General features: G+C 46.6%; 1 protein-coding gene across 1 annotated transcript in view; it reads left to right on the top strand.

The window, feature by feature from the left end:
• The first annotated feature begins 10,174 nt into the window (after positions 1 to 10,174).
• Positions 10,175 to 17,401, top strand: part of MARCHF4 (membrane associated ring-CH-type finger 4) — a 101,956-nt gene continuing 94,729 nt past the window's right edge. Inside the window, exon 1 of the mRNA XM_019638160.1 lies at positions 10,175 to 12,862. Coding sequence (XP_019493705.1) covers positions 12,341 to 12,862 — 522 coding nt within the window. The 5' untranslated portion in view covers positions 10,175 to 12,340. The remainder of the gene's footprint in view (positions 12,863 to 17,401) is intronic.

Genomic DNA, 17,401 nt, shown 5'->3' with positions numbered 1-17,401 from the left:
GGGCCCAGCTCACAGTGGCCCATGCAGGGATCGAACTGGCAACCTTGGTGTTATCAGCACCACACTCTAACCAACTGAGCTAACTGGTCACCACCCCTCCCCCCAAAAAAAAACTCCAAATATTTTTGAATGAAAGAGTGTCCTTAAGCAATGAACAATACTGCTTCTCCCGGGCTCATTAGCAAGAAGACTTCTTAGGTAAAGCTGCGGTCTTGAAAAGACCTAAGGCCTTGAAAGAGGACCTAAGACAGAATAGTGATATGCATGAGGACTCTTATTAGAGAAATAAAAGAGCTAGGAAAGAAACTGGTAGAAAATCATACCTATTTTTCCTTTGCTCACCATATCAATAAGAAAGAAAAAAAAGGGGGCCGGCCGAATGGCTCAGTTGGTTAAGAGCTCGCTCAAGAGTTTGAGCTCTGAGCAACAGCGGTTCGAGGCCAGCCCGAGCTGAGCAGCCACTAAGCTGCCAATAGGTAGCAGGATGGCTCAGCTAAAAAAAACAAACAAACAAAAAAAAAAAAAGAAAGAAAATGAAAAAGAGGATTCTTTAGAAAACTTTATAGTTAGGGTCTCCAGGATTGTTGCTCATGGCCAGGGAATTAACTGTGGCTGCACTTCATGGAAAATAATTTTGCAGCCCATCTCTAGGGAAGCAGAAATGAGAATGCTGTCTGCTTTGGAAGAGAAGCTCCAAGCTACGGTCCTTCTGCCTGGAAGCAGGACCAAATCTTCATTTGAGTCACTGCTTCCTGTGTGGCTTCTCTTCTATGGTTCAATAAAAATAATTTGTTGGTTTAAGATGGTTTATTCATCTTAACCACCTTCTCCTTTCAGCCTTCTGTTACCTATCACTCCCAAATCCCAAGGACCGACAGGCCACGTCTTTGTATCTAAGCTTGGAAAGAACCCAGGTAATGAGGCCAGTGTCCCCATATCTACAGGCACTTTGTGTAATAAATCACAGTCCCCCAAGGTTAGTAGGAAACTTGAGTTTAAAGGGATTGCATGGGAAACCAAGGTGCTAAAATGACCTCATTTTCTTTACTGAAGAAAATTATACTTTCTTTAAAAAAAAAAATTGACTAAGACGGTGGCACCTACTGCCCACGTATTCATACCTATGGATGAGAGCACAGTGCTTGGTCTTACCGATATTCCCAAGCATCTGTACATGGGTTCCCAAACTAGGAACAGCTACGAGATTTGCTAATTAGCATTATGTTTACACATTTATTGTCAACTATAATTACTTGTTTATTAGAACAGAGGCTTCCCTGTTTATTACAGTCATTATGGTCTGTCAGTAAGAGATAATGTTCTGGAATTTCACGAGTCTGTGCGAATTGCACAAATATTGCCAGCCCTAGCTAGAACTAACTCTCAATGAAATTGTTCAGAGAAGATAATTTCCAAGAAGTCATAAGGTCTTATTTCAGTTAATAAGGAGTTATCCTGCCCAACAAAACTGCAAACATTCTCCCAAGCAAGGAATTTGCAGCAAACTCCTTACTTACCACTAGTCCATGTTTCTCTTCAGTAGAGTTAATGCCTGGCTCCGTACTGGGCACTTCCTTGGTATGTGTGTTCTCATTGCATTTCACCACAGCCCTCTAAGGGTGCCATTTTCTAGATAAGGAAACTAAGGCTCAGAGAGATCAAGTCATTTGCACTAAGGAACACGCCTAGGATCCATATCCTGGCCTTTCTTACTAGAAACCCCCTGCTTTGTTCATTCCACGGATACACACTTAACACAGCCCACTCACACATACATTCCCCACATCAGTGAATTGGAAAGGAATGCTGGGTGGGCTAGTTTTCCTGGGGTGCCTACCTGCAGGGGTGTATGCAAAGGGGAAGTGCTGGGATTCAGGACCAGGACTGGGAGGTGGAGTCTCAAGATGAGGAGAGGAGAGCAGAGATGTGACCGCATGTTAGGTGGGGGCTCTGGCCGTGGAAAGAGGTTGTGTTGTTTGCTGAGGCAGAAAGCAGGGTGCCTAGCTGGGGATTTGAACACCAAAGTTTGTTTGGCTGTTGTGGATGGGGTTGGACAAGCAGGACATTAAAAATCATTAGTTGGGTCTCTGATTATATTTAATTTCTTTTTGCTTTTGCAGATGATTTGGGGGCAGAGTTTGTGGCACATAAATTATTCTGTGGCACATAAGTGACCCCCAGAGGAGTTGAGATCACCACCATCATCATGGGAATAGCCCTCTGTTACTGAGGGTTAACTGTGTGCCAGCCACCATGTGAAGGGCTTTACATAAATTTTCTCATTTAATCTTTATGTCACCCTACAAGGCTGGTTCTCATTTGTTTGCAGATGAGGAAATGGTCACAGAGAGTTTAAAGAAAGTAGCTAAGGTCACCTAACTGTGAACTGTCAGAATCAGGACTCAGTGCCCCACCCTATTTGCCCTAAAAAAATCCTGAGACACACCCACATACTAACTATCCTCCCGCTTTTTTTTTTTTCCAAATCTGGGCTCTGGTTTATGGGACTGTATATTGGGTTTCAAGGGATAACTTTGTGTTTTCCTGTGTTTTTATGTTGAGGTATTTACTTACACCCAGTAAAGTGCACAGATCTTAAGTGGATAGCTTAATGGATTTTCACGCAATTATATACTCATGTACCAGCTCTCTATGTCCATCACTATATGAATCTAAAAAGGTAGAAATGATAAACATTGCAGGAAGTGTAGGTACAATTAAAAAGAATTATTTATAATATAGTGATACAGCATGCATGGATGGTATTACAGACATCTTGTTATAATTCATAGAACCCAAGTCTCCCCTGATTTGGAAGGTGTGTGAATTCAGATGCTCAGAGTGTATGAGGTACAAGGTAGCATAAAACCAAGATGCTATGCATCTTTCTTTGTATTTATACTAATTCCACGTTACATGGCATACACAGATAAACTTCTGTGCTTTCCACATAGGGGAGACTTGACGTAACCTGTGAATTTCCCAGAAGAACGAGGGTATGCAAATTCAAGGTTTTGTTATTGCTAGGTATGTATCTAAAAATCAATATTTCTATCTGTCTGGCTATTGATCTACACGTGCACATTGGGTAGCCATTTAACACAGGCTCTTTTTAAAGCCATGTTGCATTAAGTAGGCTCTCTGTGAAAATGGGTTACGTGCGCATGGCTGAAGTTTGTAGGGCGTGGGTATCAATATACACACATGAACTGAGGGAGTTTGTGGTATAAATACAGATTACATTTCTATTTAGGACTACATATGTATGTGTATGTGTACGTGTACGTATGCATCATAGACACTTATACTTCTATGATTAGTCACATGTCCCTGGATCGAGATGATATGTTAGCAAAGAGGGTTGGTCAGCAGAGAGCTGTGTCCCCATGAAAAACAAAAGGCCTCATGTTCTGGGACCAGATGTGGGCTGGGCATTTCAGAGGCACATTCAGAAGAGCCTGGAGAGTCTTCAGCTGAGACCATCTCCCTGTTTGTCCCAGACCAACTCTGAGGAGGCAATTGCCCTCTCAGCACAACCGAGAAGCCAATTCCGTCTTTCACGTCCACTGCCTCATTGCAGGCTTTTTAAATATTTAATAATACCATTTGCCTTCCCAGAAAAAAGAGCTCAGAGAAGCCTGCACAGTTATGGGTACAGGAGGTGGGCAGCAGGGCTGTGGCTGACGCAGGGCAGGTTGGCCCGTCATTCCCCTCCAGGGGCATCCCCAAACTGAAAACCCCGACAGATGCCTCTGGGCTGAGGACGAGGCAGAGCGAGGAGACCGTGCAGGCGGTTTCAGGCACCAGTCAGGAGCCTCAGGGGGGAAGAGGAAGTACTGAGTGGGTATCCAGTGACCAGGGCTCACAGTGCGAAGGAAGCCAGGGGCTTATTTTCCACTCACATATAAGAGCTTGGCTCGAATTCAGGCAACCGGAGTGTATTTCATGGAATGGTGACGCTAGCATGAACCACGTTGCTCTTCTAATCCCAAAACAAACATTTCACTGTCCGGGAAATCGAGTCCCAAGTTGTAACCAATCCCTGAAGTCATACAACTGATTATTGGCCAAGCTGTTTATATAACCCAAGACTCTGTTTCCATTCTTGGAACGGTTAACGTATGCTGCAGTAATAGCTAGTACCACATTTCCCATTTCTTAACACACTAAAAAGTTTATTTTGCCTTCCCTCACCACCAGTTCCCTCCAGTCAGCACATGTGCTAAGTGGGTCATTCCCTGTCACGGTACCCTGTTCTGTTTCTTTACAGCACTTACCACCATATGAAATTAACTTCCTTATTTTACTATTATTATTATTTTTTAATTTTATTTTTTAGCTGAGCCATCTTGCCACCTATTGGCAGCTCAGCTCAGGCCACAAATCGAATCGGTGACCCTGTTGCTCAGAGCTTGCACTTGAGCAAGCTCTTAACTAACTGAGCCACTCAGTTGGCCCCAAATTAACTTACTTATTTGCCCACTTATCTGTTTTCCACACTAGGATCTGAACTTTGTGGGAGCGATGCCTTTATCTGTCTTGTTCCCTACTGAATCCGTATCACCAGGAACGGTCCAGACTCCAGTGGTGAATACACAAATCTCTTCTCTGCATCTTTTCCATGTCACTATGTTGCCTCTTTTTGATATTGATTTGGAACTTGCTCTTTACTCACTTGTGTCTGGAGAAGAATATCAGTTCGTAGCAGGGGAATGGCCAGCCCTGCTCCTATAGTGGCCGATAACTAGAGGGTGGGGTCCTGGCTTTGAACTTTATCTTCTAAGCCAGTGTTCTCCAGTGTGGAGTTCAAGTGTCACCTGTTACAGAATCACCCAAGGAACTAGACAAAAACATATATCCCAAATCCCGTGATACATAAATAAGTCAGACTTTCTGGAGGTAAGAATCTATCCAGAAATCTGTACTTTTGACAAGCACCCAAGGTGATCTTTAAGGCACACAGACTTGAAAGGAGCGCTCTTACATCTGAAGTTCAGCCTCACCCATTAAGCATACCAAAACACTTTTTTCCCCTGGCGAGCACTCACATTTACACTTGCGTTGTCTTGTGAACAATCAAACTCTGTCTGAGGTCAGAGTACAGTACCTTGGGGCACAGAAAACATGGGCATAATGGCTGATGTTCTTAGCGCCCTAGTGAATGAACCACCAAGTGCTGTGCGACAAATTGCCCCGAAATATAGTGTACTTCTCACATTTGGGGACACTGCTTTGCTCACTAGAAACTGTTTGAGAAGGATGGGTAGAGCAACATGAGTCAGGAGCAGAAACAGGAGAGAAAATTAAAATCCATTTCGAATTACCCCTTATTAGTGACTCAGTGAAAGGCTTGGATAAGGAGGAGGCTGGGATACTGGTTAAGATGGGGCTGTCACATTGCTCTAGATTCTTATGGCCCATAATTGAAAGAGGTCAATGGCTTGGAGGAATGATAACTGTGGTGATGGTGGTGATGGTCATAATCCATTTAACAAATATGTATTGAGTACCTACGTTCATGCTGTTACTGACTTAGGCACTTGGGGTCAAAATGGGCCCCCAAAATTAAAAAAAAATCCCTGCCCCATGGAACTTAAATTCTAGAAGAGGTAATGGAAGGAAATAATGCTAGCATCTCTCTGTTTGTTTGAAGCATTTTCTTCTCATGAGTTCTTAGTCATGAGGGACTGAGACTTTACCGCGTCCCCAGGTTCAATGAATAATTCCCAAAACTTTACCTCTACCAAGTCTTGCAGATGAATATCTACTCAAACTGCTTATATGCTGGGAAATGGACTTTTTGGTTGAGTGTATCTATATTCATAGGTATCATACCTATATTCATAGGTATCTCTGAATGTGTGTTGGGGCTGGGGGCTGTGAGCGTGTGCAGAGGCCTTAAAATAACTACATTTATCTCATAGTTTCTGTAGGTCAGAAAGGCAGGCACAATTTAGGTGGGTCCTCTGGCTCAGGTTCTGTCATGAGGCTGTAAGCAAGATGTCAGCCAGGGCCGCAGTCACCTCAAGGGTCAACTGGGGAAGGATTTGTTTCCAAGTTCACGCATGTGGTGACTGGCAAGATTTAGTTCCTCACGGGCTATTGGACTATGGACTTTGGTTCCTCGCTGACTGTTGGCTGGAGATGGTCCTCAGTTCCTTGCCACCTGGGCTCCATTGTGCAGCTCACAACATGGCGTCTGATTTTCTTCAGTGTGAGTAAGCGAGCGGAGTCAGAGAGGGAGTGAGAACAAGAGGGAAGTCATAGTCTTTTGTGACCTGACCTGTGAAGGGACATCCCATTAATTTTGCTGTATTCTATTTATTAGAAACAAATCACTCGGTCCAGCCCACACTCAAAAGGAGAGGATAACACAAGAGCATGAATGCCAGGAGGTAGGGATCAGTGGGAGCCCTTTTAGAAGTCGCCACCACACTTTACCCTGGATTTTGAACTATCTTCTGACGTAGCACACAGTATGGCAAACATAATTGTGTGGGGATTCTATGCAATACCTGGAAATCTAACTTCAAAGGCCATGTTGCATTGTAAGAACAGCATAGACTTTAGTTTGAGAGAGGCTTCAATTAGAATCTCAACTTTGGTGTTCACCTACTATATAACCTTGGTTTCTCTGAGCCTCAGTTTTTGTTTTTAATCCAAAAAAATGTGGAAAATACCTACTAACTAAGGAGTTTCAAGGGTCAAAACAAAATCACTTGGACAAGGCACATGTTAAAATGCAGATTTCCAGGTTGCTCCTCAAGAAATTATTATGTGTTAAACTTGGGGTGCCACCTTAGTATTTCTATTTTTAGTAAGTGCCCAGTTGTTTCTAAGTACATATGAAAAAGATGTGTGACTTAGTACATGGTAGCTATTAATAACTTGAAGGAGAACAGTAATTCTGCAATTATTATTGAGGAACTATATATTTGAAGAGAGTAAGCTGTAAGAGAATGGAAAGCAAACTGTATTGAGGATTAGAAGATGTATAAGTTCTAGCCCTTGTCTGACACTTACTTTTCCAGAGGATCTTAGGCACAGTGCCACCTAATCTTTTTGGACTTCTTTTTTTTTTAGCCTTTGTAAAATGCCTTCTAGCTTGATTACTCTCTGTCTAGGTAAAGAAGAAACAATAGGTAATAGCTGCTAGCATGGGATCTTTCTAGGGCTCCCCTGCTTAGAAAAACAAGTGCAATGGTCTCCATAATAAGTCTTTTCTGAAACTCTCCATTCCTAATATTTCTTCCTGAGAACTATTCCTTGTGGTCTCTCATTCCTCTACTATTCTAATTTACATGACCCCGGCATTTCTGTATGTAATGAAATATATCTGAAAACAACCTTATTTAAAAGAATAAATCTATTAAGGAGCTGAGAACTTTCTGGCGTGAAATGAAAAATATTGATTGCTTCTCACCTGTTAGCAGTGAAATCCCATACAGTTAATTAACCTGCTCAGAGATAAAGTTTATTTCTGCCCTTCACCTTCAGCTTCAAATCTTTAAAACCATTAACACAAGTACCTGGTCAATGAACAAATCTTCTCCCAGAGTGGTGGTCAGGGCCTTCTACGATCTGGCTCCAGCTTACCTTTCTGACTTTACTTCCAGTTACTTACCTTCAAGTACCCTCCAATTCAATCGAATGGAAGCACTAAAGTATTCAGCATGCTCACTGCCAGAAATATGCTTCCTTCATCTGACCTCTACATGTTTTAACTCAGTTCAAATGTCACTTCTTGAAAAAGGCTTTCCTGGAGTTTTGGCATCTTTCCCTTCCCCCACCTCTCCTAATTGCTGCCAAGCTGTAAGTATTAATTACCACCTTATTCTAAAAACTCCCCAAACTTTGTATAGCTTTGCAGCATTTATTATTTTATACCTTCTATTATGATTATGTGTATATTTATAGTACTAGACCCTTGAAGATGTAATTGCAACCAATTCATGTTTTGTGTTCCCCACATCTTTCAACACAATGCCTTGCCTATGATTAGTGTTCAGTAAATATTTTTAGAATGCTTAAATGGGGACCCATTGATTTAACATTTTCTCTATTATGGCATTTACTCCTGGGGCTCACAACTGCTGTTTTATCATCAGCATAAGGAGAATCTAACTGAGTGAGGTGCTTTTCAGGGTTTATATTATATTCAAAACAGAACTCTCAAACCTTTCAGTCTTTCTGAAGACAGTCCTGCTGTTGCTTTAGCAGCTTTCTGTTTCTAGAAATGTGTTTGCTTTCAATGGAAGGGTTGGGAAAGACAGTCCTCTTATGGATATCGCCCTTTTCTGTGACTCTGAATATAGGCTTTATATGGTTTTTCTATCCCCCATCCCCATTTACTTGCATGATGCACTTGGAACTAGAGTTTTATGAGCACAAAACCCTGATACTCAATTTTAGGTAAAGCGGATGTTGGGTCATGCATGAGAGCACTCACATGTATGCGTGTAGCTTGAAGGGAAGAAATACAGTAGCTTTATTGAAACAAAAAGGCCACTCACTCATCCACTCATTCATTCAGTGTTCATTTTCTTGATCACTCATTAGATGATACAAATATAAATACTGGTCCCCACTTTCAAGGAGCTCTGAGTCTTGTAAAGGAGGATGAATATACAATGAGACCATTATCACAGAGTGTGATTTGCACAATGTCAGAGGCAGGTCCAGGATGATGTGGAGAACAGAAAATTTTCTTTGAGAGTTAATGGATTTTTTGTTTAAAACAAAGAAATTCCCTTTTGTAGCACAGTGGTCATGCTGATACCAGTAATGTACATATTATTTTGTTGTTATTAACAGCATCAGTGTCATCTTCAAATTACTCATTTGGGCCAGGTCTCAGCAGTCTTGTTGGGTGCTGAGGCATGATTCAAACAATCAGTCACACTGGGTTAACCAAGACCTTGACTTAGGTCCTTGCTCCTTAGAGCTTTTAGGAATGAATCATTCAAGGAGATGGCAGCAAAGGGGTAGTTTTCTTATGATTCACGGTGCTGAAGTTAATGCCAGTGATATTTTGGTGAGGTATTTTGCATGCTATTTTGTCTATGGGCCCACCATTTCTAAAGACATTACCATGGCTGGTGGATGACTCAATGGGATAGCTTGTCCAAGTCTATGACCCTGGAGGTGAGTGTGTGTGTGTGTGTGTGTGTGTGTGTGTGTGTGNGTGTGTGTGTGTGTGTGTGTGTGTGTGTGTGAGAGAGAGAGAGAGAGAGAGAGAGAGAGAGAGAGAGAGAGAGAGAGAGAGAGAGGTGCTTATGAGGAAAGGCTAGAAAGTAGTGCTACAAACACTGAGTACATGTACAGGCCACTTTAATTTAAGCTTTCTTCTTTTTCTTGTTCTTCACATTTGGGGACTAATTTTCCATTAATTTCCTACTTTTCTGCTCACTCAAATCTCCTTGAGAAGAATGGGGTAGGTTGGCATGAGTCAGAAGCAGAAACGGGAGAGGAAATTAAAATCCATTTCCAATTATCTCTTGCCAGTGGCTCAGTGAAAGACTGGAGATATTGGTTAAGATGAGGCTGTAATATTGCTCTAGATACTTATGGTCCACAATTGAAAGAGGTCTATGACTTTGAGGCATGATAACTGTGGTGATGGTCACAACCCATTCAACAAATACATATTGAGCGCCTACTTCATGCCATTATTGATCTAGGCACATGGCGCCAAAATGGACCAAAAATAAAACATCTCTGCTCCATGGAACTTAAAGTTTAGAAGAAATTGGCAAAAATTGTCCTTGTTTGAAACATGTCTTTCTCAGGAGTTCCTAGTCATGAAAGACTTAGTTCCCATCAAGCCCCAGCATCAGTGTGAGAATCACAGAACTTCATCTCTTCTAAAGCTTGCCGATGAATAGCTGCTTAAAATGTTTCTATGGGCAGGGAAATGGACTCTGGTTCAGATGTGGAAGTCTGTGTATGTGCCTTGAAGGGGGTGGTGATAGTGTACACCGGGAAGAAATTCTACAACCGCACTATCCATTGATACTTTTCAGCTGGGGGGAAATGCACGCGTCACTACCTGAATCGCTCCCATCTACCCCACTTGCCTTCCTCCTCCCTTCCTTCCTAAATCCCTCCCTTCCCTTTCCCCCGGTCCCTCCCCAACCCTTACCCTCGCCCAGTTCTTCTTTTCCTCTCATACCCTTTCCCTCCTCCATCCCTCCGCGGCGTCTGCGTCAGGCCCCCACTTGCGTGACGCGTGGGGTCTGGGTGGGAGCTGTCCACGAGCCCGGGGTGCTGAACGCAGCGGCGGCGGCGGCGCGCGGCGGCGGAGACAGATGAGAGCTTTCGCCGCTCCAGGCACCTTGTTTCCAGTCCTCGGACGGTCAACTCACAGCCCACGCCACCTCCCTTCCAGCGCCACCCCTTTGGGAACTGAGCCAGAGGGGCAGCAGTCGCGCGGCGGGTGCTGAGCAACGGCGGAAGACCAGACAACACCTGGCAGAAGCCTAGGATCGGATTTGCTCCCTTTCGCCTTGTATAAGAGAATATTTATATACGGTTTTGGGAAGTCGCGAGGACCGAGCCGGAACCAAGTGCTGGTTGCATCCCACCTCGGCCACACTGTTTCGTTTCCTCCTCCCCACCTTCAACTGGCACCGCAAACAAGTCTTACCTCGTTGAATCTGCGAGGAGAGGTAGCAACAGCGAGCCCAGCCAGCCAGAGGCGGCGGAGAGGAGGGAGTGGCGGGGCGGGGGCGCCGAGAGCCCTCCGAGGCCGCCCTTGGTGGGGATAGCGGGGGCAGAGCTGCCGTGACGACCCGGCAGCCGCCCTGTTCCGCCCCCACCCACCCAGAAGCACCCTTTCCTGATTGAGAACCGAATTTTTATTCTTCCACTAGTATCGTTTCTTTTTTTATTACCCCCCCCCATTCTCACTCCCCAGCAGCCCCCACCCCCACGCCTGCCTCGCCTCTGGTTGCATGGCAGCGGTGCCCCGGCGCGGGGGCTCAGGGCCAGCCCCCCGGGAAGGAGAAGGAGGAGGGGGAGGATCATGAAGCCTGGAGTCACGGCCGCGCTGGACGGCGAGCAGCAGCCAGAGGACGAGCCGGAGCAGCCCCCGCCCCGGAGACACCCGGACGCAGACCAGCAGTCGCCACCGTCCCCGCAGCAGTCCCGGCGGCCGCGGGAAGCCCCAGAGCCTGACCAGGAGGGCGACAACAGCCCAGCGGTGCAAGAGGAGGAGAACACGAGGTCACTCGCCCGCCCGGACCTGCCCTTCTCCCGAAGAGACCTTTGATGGAGCCAAGGGGAGGGGGCCGCGGATATACTGACTGCCGCAGGGTTGGGCTGGGGGCTGATGCCATGTAACTTCTTCCTCCGTCCCTTCCTACACTCCTCTCTCCTCTACTCCTTTTCTCTGCACAACTGCGTTCTCCTACCACCCACCCCCATCCATACACACCCTTCCTCTAGCCAGGATCTTAAAGCTCAGGAAGGAGGCGGCCCTGCAAGGGTTAAAATACCTTCTTTATTCCCCTTTCTTTCCTCTTCCCCAGTCCCTTATTTCCCCACCTTATTCTCCCAATTGGCTTTCCCCTCTTCTGTGTAGCCCTTTGGCTGCAGAGGCAAAGCACAAGCCCCTTGTCCAATTTCACCTGCAATCTCTTCCGCCCATCCTACTGCTCTTAAAAGCAACTCTGGTGCTTCTGGGGGTTCATTGTCCCAGTTTTCTGCCCAGGAGAATTAAATCTTCTCACAACCTCTTCTACCCACCACCTTACCTGCCCCCTTCCCAACCAATCTCTTTGCTACTTGAGGAAAATAATCTTTTCTCTTTTGAACATGCAGTCCTCAATTCTTCACTGAGCTAGTTTGCCCTAAGCCCAGCTCAGTCCACTCCAAATTTGATTTATAATCTTCCCCACCCATTCATAGAAAAGAAAAAGAGATTTCCCACTGCCTAGTAATTTGAGAGCAACCCAATAATCCTCTCCAGGGGAACTTTCTAACAATTTAGACCTTCTCATCTCAAGGCCTGAACAGCCCATCCTCCTGCCCCTACTGGTGCCCCCAGGTCAAAGGCAGAAAGGAGGCACCCTGAGCACTGCCTGAGGTTGGAGAAGGAGTGGGGGTGGAGGACAAGAAAACCTTCTCTTTTATTGCGCTTTCCAGGTGAAGTTCAGAATCTGTGACTTGCAGTCCTCAGTCCTGGGGCAGTTTATTTGCTACTTGGAGGGAGTATAAGAGGCTCCAGTGAGAAGGCAGACTCCCCCCATCACACAGATACGCTCTGGAACCCCCCAAAACCATCCTCTCTCCTGCAAAGACTCCAGCTGTCTCTCCTGGGCTCTCTGCTTCCACTGGGCACATGCTGATGCCCCTGAGCTGGCTGTTCTGGTGGTGCTGCTGCTGCTACTGCTGTGCCTGGTACCGCTGTGGACTGTGCACCCCGGCTCCCCAGATGTTGCGCCACCAGGGTCTCCTCAAGTGCCGCTGCCGCATGCTCTTCAATGACCTGAAGGTTTTCCTACTACGGCGCCCCCCTCCAGCGCCCCTGCCCATGCACGGTGACCCTCAGCCCCTTGGTTTGACAGCCAACAACAACACCCTTCCGGCTCTGGGTGCCGGGGGGTGGGCAGGCTGGAGGGGCCCTGGAGAAGGGGTGGGCAGGGAGACTCCTCCTCTGCCACCTCCACCACCTTTGCCGCCTTCTTCTGTGGACGATGACTGGGGTGGCCCAGCCACAGAGCCACCTGCCTCGCTGCTCAGCAGTGCCTCCTCAGATGACTTCTGTAAGGGGAAGGCTGAGGATCGCTACTCGCTGGGCAGCAGCCTGGACAGTGGCATGAGGACCCCGCTCTGCCGCATTTGCTTCCAGGGGCCAGAACAGGTGAGACCCTTTTCCCCTTTTCCCCTTTTCCTGCTTCCTTGCGGTATCTTCAGGTCTTACAGATCGCTTCTTGCCTACCTGTCCCTGGGAGCCGTTATGTTGTCTCTAATGTGAGGACTCTAAGTTTTAAGGGCTCCACGATGATGTTTCTTGTGCTTAAGTCAAGAGGTGTCTGGTTTCTGGTGGGGTGGCTCAGTTGTATCCCAGTGCTCGCACTTTCCTTCCAATGCTAGTGTCTTGGAATTCCGTGAGTGTCCTCACACTAGAGGATCCAGAGCTCAGAAGTAATGAAACGAAGAAACTTAGTGGTGTATTCATACTTGTTGCCGAGATATACTTTTATCTGATTTGCTGTTAGTGACGTTTTCCCCAGCCCATCTTTAGTCCCAGGTTCAGACTTCTTCACTCTCTGAAAGTGTGCAGAGTGTGTCCTCTTTCCCTGTTCTCACAGACTGAAACCCAACGTGCCTGTGCCTGGTCTTTCACTTTGAGGCTACCCCCTCCCTCAGTATATTGCATCCTCACAGTGCGTTTTAGTCACTGCAGGGGAAATGGAAAGAGATTCTAGGTCCAAGAAGACTACACCGTTGGCTAACACATTTCGTGGAAGACTCAAGTTTTTCTTAGGTTGAAAGCAGGTAGGTAAGTGGGATGAGAGTGAGTTTGAGGGATACAAAGAAGCTAGTAGGGAATCTCGTGATATCTATTCCCCTTCTCAGGCCAGCAGCATGCCAACTTAGAATGTCTCTTTAAGTGTCCCTATCCAGGATAGGGGATGGCAAGTACCTCATGGACCACAGCCTTCCCAAGTCTGAGGGTTCTCCCTACCCCGTTCATTCAGACTTTCACAGACATACTCACCCAACCCCTTCCAGCTCCCCTTCCAATCTAGTGTCTGCAATGATGGATAGCATGTGCACATTCCTCTAGAGTCATAAATTGTGGCAGCACTTTCCACAGAATTCCAGTGAGGAAAGGTTCACCTGAAAATCTGATCTAGTTAGTGATGCTGGAGAAAGAACATTCAATCACACCCCAGGCACGGTCACATCAGCCACTTCTTTCCTGGCTTCCCAGAAGAGGAGGGAGGGCTTCTGGGTGCTCCTTTAACACGTGGCAGTGCAGCAGGATGCCATGCTGGTGTTCTTGGGTGGCCCTGCTTCTTGTGGAGGGCTTGCTCTGTGAGAGGCAGGCTTAGCTGACATTTCCATTCATTGTACCTCTGCTCTGAATGGGGAAAGCACTTCAGGGGCAGAGGATGACTGGGGGCACAGCTTGGGCATTACGAGGGGGAGAAGATGTAGATCTCAGTGTGGATAAATGTCTCAGAGAGGCTGAGGGCTGGATTCCTCCTTCCTGTGATGAGGATTGCCTGACGTCCCAGATGAAGTACTGTCCTGTTAGGTGAGAAGGTGCAGGTTCCCTGCTCAGTGCTTTTTTCAGCCCCTCTCTTCACTTCCGGTGCTGGGCCTCCTACAGAGAGCAAGTGGCTTGGCTGAGAGCAAGAGTGAGGTGTGCCTGGTCAGCATCTTGCCCCAATCAGGAGCCTCATCTCTTCCAAAAGGAGGAATTCTTTAGTTTCTGAACTCCTGAAGCTATTTCTTCCTTCTCCCATGTGGGCTGGCTCAGGTCTGCGTGCCACAGGGCCTGCTGGGAGTGTGGCTTCTGGCAAGAGCACCCTTGTCTGTAGAGAACAGGAGCCTGTTCGTTCCAGATGGTATTTCACCTGCTGTGTGAACTTCAAATCGCTTTATGGCTCTGGGCCCCTTTTCCAACTTTTGTGCATTTGAGCCATGTTTTCTGTCCCCTGTCCTTTCCCTTATATGTGTTGGGAGAATCCAGGAGATAATGAACATGAAAATGCCTTGAAAGGGGTTTATATATAATGGTATGTATTTAGATTATGGAAAAGCAATATTTCGTTGACAAAAAAAAAAAGAACGAGATCATTAAGAATATTGTGAAACACCCTCCTGTGATACCGGGTTTGGTCGGAGGTTGGAAGCTTTCCTTTCTTTTTCCTTATTTTTGTGATGTGTCATAATAAAGCACTGAATAAAAAAGCTAACACCAGTAAAGAAATTGGCTCTATGTGGGAGAAATAGGATATCTTGTCGGCAGTAGGACTGGACCAAATCAAGTACTTCCTGCATATGATTATTATATTTGGGGGTTTGCTTTATCTGTGCAGGAGCCAGGAGATTAAGATGAGACTGGGTTATAGAAGCAATAAGAGTAATGTGGGTTAGATGCGGGGAACACATTTTCCCATTTTTGCTCATTTTTCTCCACAGCATTTCAATGAGGAAGGGAGACAAAGGGGGAGGAGATAGGGAAAACTTTCTAGAGAGGGAGAGAGGGGTAGAGGTGTCCGGGAGCGTATCTAAGGTTTCAATATCTTAGTTTCTGTTCAGGGAGAGAGCTGTCCAGCAGTTGTCCACACGTGGCCCTGACAGGAGCGTAGACAGTCTGTAATCTCAGGGGCTGAGTATCTTGGTTTTTTCCCTGCCCAAACAAAGGAACCGAACAGCTCCCCAGTCATTTGCCACTGCTCCAGGGGCTAAAAGACTGCCAACAGCGAAGGTGTGGTCTCTTCCTGCCAGAGGCTTATAATGCGTGTGCTGAAGGGAAACTGAAGCATCCAGCTAGTTCCGCATGCCTATAAAAGCCTTTGCATCCATTCATTCATGCATGCATTTAGCAAACATGTATCGGGCATCTCCAGTGTGCCAGAAATCTGTTCCAGGCACTGAGTATCCAGGAGTGAACAAAGCAGATGAGCTCTCTGCTCTCCCGAATCTGACAGTCTGGAGGAGATGCAAAAATAGACAAATTAGCTACTAGATAAAGAAAGTGATACCAGTGGTGTTGAGGGAAAGAGGACAGCTGCTCCTGGTCACTGTGTCGAAGGTAGCGGCCTCTTTCCCAAGACCTCCCTCTCAGTCTTGTCTAATTCATGAGCTTAAGAATGTGCCGTCTGAGCCGACACCTAAATGATGAGAAGGACCCAGCGATGCACAGGTCTGGGGAAACAGCATTCCGGGTGGAGGAAAGAGCCGGTTCCACGGCCTAGTGTGGACGAGCTTAGCACGTTGGAGAAAGGGAAGAAAGGACAGGAAGAGAGAGAGGGATGGGATGTGAACAAATGCTTGGAGAGCCAACCTGGCTCTGTGCTGGAAAGCCGACTGAGCACACACTCGCCTCCGCTCAGCCATTCATTCAGGTTGGACGGGGGGGTCAAGGATCCATGAGGCTGTGGGTCGAGCCCAGTCAGCCACACTCCGCCCTCCATTTCCAGCTGCACTAGCTCACTCTGAGGGGCAGTGGACCATGGTGGGTAAGCTGAGGCCTCTGAGGCCAGATGGCCCGAGTTTGAGGCCTAAACAAGTTGCACTGCCTCTCTGTGCCGCCGGTTTCTCCTTTGTAAAACTGGGATATTAATGATGGTCCCCAATTCATAAGGTCATTCTGAGCATCAAAGCAGTCAACACGGTGAAAGCAGCACTGTCACCGTGTGGTGTTATAGCAGTAGTTGTTGTTGTCGCCTCGGAAGCAAGAGAATGTCCCCCCTGCCTCATTTAGAAGGAAAAATGTACCGGGTTCCCAGGCTGGCAGGAGGACAGCTGTGGCTGTGGTCTGACGGCGGTGGGAGATTGTTTCTTGTGCTCTCACGATGCTCTAAGTGCAGAGTGCTGTGCCTCTGTCTCCATCATCAAAAGTCTTCATTAAGTGTCTACCTGTGCCTGCTGCTCTGCTGAGCAGGGTCTGGACACACAGGGCCGATTTGGCCCTGCCCCCTGGGAGTTTCACAATCTAACCCAGACATCACAGAGGCTGATAGAGATCAAGAATACACAGACAGGGAGTCGCAGGTGAATTGCAGTAATATCGGGTACAAGAAAGGGACGCATGTTTAACAGTGTCTGGCGACTCAGCTATGTGGGGTGCCTATTCAGAAAGACAAGTGGGAGAATTTGCTACCTTTTCTCCAATTAGTCAGAGAAGGCTTCTCTCTTGCTGCTGAGGGCCAAGTGAGGCAAAATAGACTTAGGCTGAGTTTAGACAGCTGGAAGCAGAAGAGATGTGAGACACAGGGATACCTTGACAAAGAGGTGAAACCGCCTCCTAGGTTGGGTCAGCTGTGGAGCACCTGGAGGTAGGTACAAAGGTGAAATCCACCATGGCAGTGGTGGTGGTGGGGCACCTGTTCTGGACCTAATGAAAAGCAGGAATGAGTCTGGAAGAGATGAACAGCCTTGGTCTATCTCTCTTATTCTTCCTGGGGTTCATTTCCCTGGAGCTCTGTGTTCAGAAGGGGCAAGAATAGTGTGGAATGTTTTCGTCAGTGTTTTGGATTCTTGGAGAGTCAGAGAAGGTCTTTGCAGGGCTCAAGAGAACCTGGAGACCCCAATATGCAGTGAGAACCCTGGGAATGGAGATCAAGTAGAGTATTTTAGAAGAGACCCAAATGGTGTATTATTTTTCTTAGCACTATGGTTCAGTTTTACACTTCTTTGTATGATCATTTAATTAATGTCT

Source organism: Hipposideros armiger, unplaced genomic scaffold (assembly GCF_001890085.2).
Source record: "Hipposideros armiger isolate ML-2016 unplaced genomic scaffold, ASM189008v1 scaffold_38, whole genome shotgun sequence".
In the NCBI taxonomy this organism is placed as follows: domain Eukaryota; kingdom Metazoa; phylum Chordata; class Mammalia; order Chiroptera; family Hipposideridae; genus Hipposideros; species Hipposideros armiger.
This window is presented reverse-complemented; position numbering and strand designations above follow the sequence as displayed.